Source organism: Mesoplodon mirus (assembly GCF_964341445.2).
Source record: "Mesoplodon mirus genome assembly, chromosome: 10".
NCBI lineage: Eukaryota > Metazoa > Chordata > Mammalia > Artiodactyla > Ziphiidae > Mesoplodon > Mesoplodon mirus.
In genome coordinates, this window is record NC_138986.1 from 35,104,254 (window position 1) to 35,110,253 (window position 6,000).

Here is a 6,000-nt window from a genome sequence, read left to right on the forward strand (position 1 = left end):
AGGGATCATGTGGTCTTAACTCTACAAAGGTTTCTGACAACACACAGTATTCTATCAATAATATATAGAATGCAAAAGAACTATTGCATTTTTAAAAAAAGATTAACCATTTAACTAGAAAATATTTGAGCTACTCAGTAGCAATCTGGAGATCTCTGTCCAGATTAAAATAGACTAAAATGATCAGATGACTAATAAACTTGTTTTGTAGTAGTGTGGCAAGAGTTTCCCCATAATAACTTGAAAATCAAATTTAACTACATGCTGTAATTTCCCATTCATCACTTTCTGGGGACCTAATTTGTAGAATATTAAATTCCAGGAAATATTTAATGGAGAAATGATTCAACAAAACGTATCTACTTGCAAGTTAAAATACCGTTCATATTTCATGCTTAAAAATATTGAAGTAGGGCTTCCCTGGTGGCGCAGTGGTTGAGAGTCCGCCTGCCGATGCAGGGGACACAGGTTCGTGCCCCGGTCCAGGAAGATCCCACATGCCGCGGAGTGGCTGGTCCCGTGAGCCACGGCCGTTGAGCCTGCGCGTCCGGAGCCTGTGCTCCACAACGGGAGAGGCCACAACAGTGAGAGGCCCGCGCACCACACACACAAAAAAATAATAATAATAAAATAAATTGAAGTAATGCCATTCAATCAATTTTATGATTATTATATTCTCAATTACTTTACATAGAATAACTTGGGACTAAAAAGAGAATATTCAAAAATTATCATTCTTAATGTTCTTAATAAAATCCTTTTATTGAAGTAATAAAGAATTAAAATAGTATAACAAAGAGATATTTTAAGAAACAATTTTGATAGTGTAATGATGATTAAATTAGAATTCACAAAAATAAGTGTCTTCTGTTTATATTTAGATGTTTCCATCAATGCCTAAGAGTTTGAATTTGGGGCTTGGATTCATACAGATATCACATAATATGTTGCAGAGTATACTTTCTCTAGCAAATTTTACTCATATCTTCATCTATTAAACAGTGTTTCACTCAAAAACAAGGTAGACTGGTGACAAAAGTAGACAGGTGAAAAAAATGCGTTGTAGCCAATATCCAAACTATACACTTCCATTCAAAATTAATATGATAAAATGCATAATAGAATGAAAGATTTTTCTGTCTTGTAGTTAACCTATTATTTTCCAGGTTAGCTGTGTAATCATCAAGAGTGTATCAGGGGCTTCCCTGGTGGCGCAGTGGTTGAGAATCCGCCTGCCAATGCAGGGGTCACAGGTTCCATCCCTGCTCCGGGAAGATCCCCCATGCCGCGGAGCAACTAAGCCCGTGCACCACAACTACTGAGCCTGCACTCTAGAGCCCTCAAGCCACAACTGCTGAGCCCGCGCGCCTAGAGCCCGTGCTCCGCAACAAGAGAAGCCACTGCAATGAGAAGCCCGCGCACCGCAACGAAGAGCAGCCTGCGCTCGCCACAACTAGAGAAAGCCTGCGCACAGCAGCAAAGACCTAATGCAGCCAAAAATAAATAAACAAAATAAGTTAAAAAAAAAAAAAGAGTGTATCAGAATCTCAAAGAATGGCTTAACATCCAAAACGGTATCATGAGCAATGGCCACTGTATTCCAATAAATCGGTTTTCATTTTATAACCATTAAAATGATTTCTCTTATGTTCTTACTCCATTATTTCAAACATCTTTATGAAAGATTTTTAAAAGTTTTATATATTGTGCAGTGAGTGCTTGGTAATTATTATGCCTACAATGGCTTTTCAAAAATTGGATCTATCTGGAATCTAAGCAATTAAAAACCAATTAATAGATGGCATCAAATAAAAAGGGTACTACAATGGCATCTGATGTTTCTCACAATAGTCTTCTGGCATAATATGATCCTACAATGTCTTCTTAATAACTAAATAATATTATATTATATTTAGCAAGCTTCATTATCACTATCAGGTATTTAACTCTTTGACGTTGGTCATTAATGTATAATAAATACATATAAATATCAGTTCAAAAATTTCCAGTCAGTTAGAACAGCTTATTCTACAAACACAGGATAAATGATGGTTTTGAGACCATCACATTTGTTATTTAACACGCCTGATATCTTCTCTCTGACATGGGCCAACATATAGCATAAATAGCAGGAAATAAGTTCCATTTAGTAGCTGTATGGCTTTGTATAGGTTACTTAGCCTCTGTTTTGGGGTTCTTTCCCTGTAAAATGGGGATATTAATACCTGCCTCTATACTTCAAATGGCTATTTAGGGACCCAAGTGAATAACTCAAGTGAAAGTGTGGTGCAATTGTAAGGTACTGCCGTTATTATGGCACATATAACCTTTACTTTTATTAGCAGATAAGCTAGAATCCAGAAGCTGACTGTACCAAGCAGCAAAGGCCGAGCTGGAAATGAGTTTAAAACTCCGTTCAGGATTCTTTATTTAACATCCTCTGAAAACATTTCTGGTTGAAGATTTTTGAATAAGGATTGCGTTTCATTTTTATCTTGAGTAAATTCAACTTAGTCAACTCTAGGAGCTGTATATGAATCCAAGCAGGTAAAAAAGTTATTGAGTATTTATTCATCCATAACATAATAGATATTTTTTTAAAGTACAAAATTCCTGTTTAAAATGTTATTTTTTCTATAAGAGGAAACAGGATCACTAGTTTGCAACAAAATAGAGATAAATGGTATAGCAGTTCCTTGAGGGAAACAGGAGATTACTGATACAGATAGCTTTATCTGCTTTATCTGCGGATAAGCCATGGTTCCTTAGACTTGATAATATTTAACACTGCAAATGAACGTGTTTTTGCAAGAAACTTTTCTACCAAAACATTCAAGAGACCACTTTCAAAACTATGAAAAATAGTTCTTACACCCCAAATTGCTATCATTAGTTAAGATTTAAAAGTTTAGGAGAGTGAAGCTACTTAACTATAGGCCAAAAGGTTAAATACCTTAATTGTCTCTTGAAGCAAAAATAGGAAAGACCGTTTCTTTCTAGAATACCTTTGACTACTACCTTATTTTTCATTTAAACAACTTTTTCCCAGTCCCTATTTGAGAAAACGTTTTTTTCAGAGATTTCCAAGGAAGCGACTTTGTACACCTGCAATTTGACCTTGATTTTCTGGACCTTCCCCTCTACTCCTGCCCCATTCTAAAAAAAACCAAAAACTAACAAACAACAACAACAAACCCCATGCTGCACCTGCCAAGAGTCTCCTCTGTCTCCTCGGAGAACGCAAGGGGTCGCCCCTCTCCCAGGATTGCATCAGCAAACCCCAGGAGCAAAGGCAGACTCAAGTGTGAAGGAGCAAGGAGCATCCCCTGCTAGGGAAGCTCTCTCCCGGCCCCACACCCACAGAACAATCGGAATTTCAGCACAATTCCACCCACTCCCTTTCTCATCCCCACTACACAACAAGAGGGCGCCTTTGACATGGCCTTGAGAAGATTAAAGCAGATCAAAAAGCAGCTCGCCTTTGGACTCTGTAAATCCTCTCTAATCGGAGCCTAGGGGTGCTCCATCCCTCTCTGCTCCTAGAAGACTTGGGGCAGCACCACTGGGCAGCTTCCTGCACCGCTGTCCTTGCTGGGGGGAAGTGAGAACGAATGGATGGCCAGCTTTCTTTCCGGTGTCTTCCATCAGAAACAGGGGCCCCCAAACTGCAATCGGAGACCACTCTGACACTCAGGACCCCGTCCCTCCCCTGCGATTGTGTGGCTCCTGGCCCTGGGGTCCTCAGTGGGGTGAAGGAGGGTGTGGGCCATGGGCGCCGGGTGGGCACTGGCTGGAAGAGGGATGGAAAGCAGGAGGCTGCGCTTGTGCCCAGCATCTCTCTCTCTCCCCACCGACCTGCGATTCAGTTCCCCTGGCCGGACTCTGCGAGAAGGGGACCTGGGGACCGCCAGAAACGAGGGCAAGACTCGAGCTCCAAGCCACTTCTTTTGGGAGGCGGCCGCAAGTCTCGAGTGAAAGGGTGAGTGGGTGAGTGGAGGAGTTTCGAAGAATACAACCATCCAGAGGCCAAGCATAATAAATCGGATGCCCCGACGTGCTTAGATTAGGCCCTCCTGCCCCCGGCTACGCGATCCTAGAGGCGCTGAGGCCGGGTGGGAGCCCCTGGCGCTTTGGTACAGCGTTTCTTAGAGGCAATTTTCAGGTGAATCAAACCTTGTCTGCCCTAGGCAAGCGGCACAAAGGGAGCTTTCAGAGGTCCCTCACGTCCAGAGGCAGGGCACAAACAGTGGCGGAGAAGCGATTACTAAAATCTCCATCTCACACAAGACTGTGCTGTGTCCCCTGCGCTGTACCCGAGCTTGCCCCCAGGGTCTTCGCGGGCCAGCGATCCGAGGTAGCTCTGCGCGCGGGACCAGGCGCCGCCAAGCGTCATTGGCTCCTGGGCGGCGGAGGTCCGAGTTGGTCAAGGCAATAGCATCGCTCTCTGCGCCCCGGGAAGTTTTCTCCCTCCCAGTCCCCGCCAGCGCCCCCCACGCTGGAGCCAGGGTCGCCCTCGGCTCTGTCTGCGAAGGAACTCCCCACGCCTGCACATAACGCCGGAGCGGAGCGGCCAGCGCGCCGGGCTACCCAGGGGCAGGGAGAGGTGCCTTTCTCGGGTCTGTCTCCTCATCTATGGAAGACGCCACCTTGAAACAGACCAACCCGGGATGAGGGTGCCCTGGTGGGGGGGCGGTGCCCGTTTCATCCCAGCTAGGGCACTGTCCTAGGAAGTCTTCACAAGCCAACCTTCCAAGTAACTGGAATCGGGAAAAGGGGCAGCGAGGGGGCGAGCCTGAGTCTTTAGGGGGAACCCCACGCTCAGTCTGTGTTTGCCCCAGGGGACCCACTTGAAAGGGCCTGAGACGGTAAAAGCGCTCACGCGTGACAGGCAAGATTGTAACTGGAAACCTGGCACCTCCAGCTCCCAGCGGCCGGTTCGGCAGCCCTCACATCCCTCGTACTGGGACGCCGAGCGTCTCCTTAAGCGCGCAGGCACGCGGACCCCGAGCGCCCCGCGCGCCCTTCGGTTCCACTCGTGCGTGGCTGGGGGTATAGCGGCCGCTCAGGCGCTCGCTCGCCATTTCCCGAGGGGCGGGAGGGTTCCTCGCGACCCCAGCGCCGCGGGAGGACCCTGCGAGGTCTCCCCAAGCAAGGCGGCGACGCAAGGTGAGCGGGCGCCGCGGCCGCGCCTTCCCCGGCGGGAACTCAGTGGTCAGGGGCATCCAGCCGGCCAGGTGTCCGTGATGCCTGGGGGCTCGAGGCCCCCGTGCACGTCTCGGGACGAAAGCACAAATCCCTTGAGCTAGTCTAACGAAGGGCCGAACTTTTCCGCGAACCTGAAATTATGAGGGTGCGGGAGCCACCTTAGCGCCGGGTCCGCCGGACTCTGGCATCCAGAAGGATGCGGGGGAAGAGAGGGGCGCGGAGAGGAAGGCGTGAAAGACGCCAACACAGGAGCCTAAACGGTTACCTCCTCTCGAGGCGTGGGGTGCTGGGTGGCAGGACCGCTGCCTCTGGGAGCCGACTCAGGACAGGCAAAGCGACCCGACAGGTGAACGCGGCGGGAGGGAGCAAATGCGTAAAAAAGCCTGCACTTACTTCTTCGCTGGCGCCTTCCCCGGGAGGCGTTTTGGCTGCCGATGTATTCCAAAAAGTTCAAAATGATAAAAAAACAAGAAATCAGTCGCAAGTGCATAGTAACCCAGTAATAGTTCCCTTCCTTTTCTCCTTTTTCTTTTGATTGTTAATTAATATTAAATGTTTTAGAAATACACGTAGGTGTTAGGCGTATATGGAGAGCAAGAGAGAATCCAAGCAGCGGACTCCTCCACTCAGATCCGATAGGCGAGCTGGGATGGCAAACGAAGCGGGTCGGGTGGTCAGGGAAACCAACTACTGTACTTTCAAACTGTCCGAGCCCTGAGCTGCGGGGGCTCCCGTACGGTGGTGGCTGTCAGTGCCGCAAGTGAGGGTTCCAGAAGCAGCGAGCGGCCTCGCCAG

The 6,000-nt window shown here is 47.4% G+C and overlaps 1 protein-coding gene across 1 annotated transcript in view; it reads right to left on the reverse strand.

Annotated features, from left to right (window-relative positions):
* RSPO3 (R-spondin 3) overlaps nucleotides 1-5,713 on the reverse strand; it is a 77,457-nt gene extending 71,744 nt beyond the window's left edge. Inside the window, exon 1 of the mRNA XM_082634017.1 lies at nucleotides 5,599-5,713. Within this exon, the coding sequence (XP_082490143.1) occupies nucleotides 5,599-5,695 (97 nt within the window). The 5' untranslated portion in view covers nucleotides 5,696-5,713. The remainder of the gene's footprint in view (nucleotides 1-5,598) is intronic.
* Between the last annotated feature and the right edge of the window lie 287 nt (nucleotides 5,714-6,000).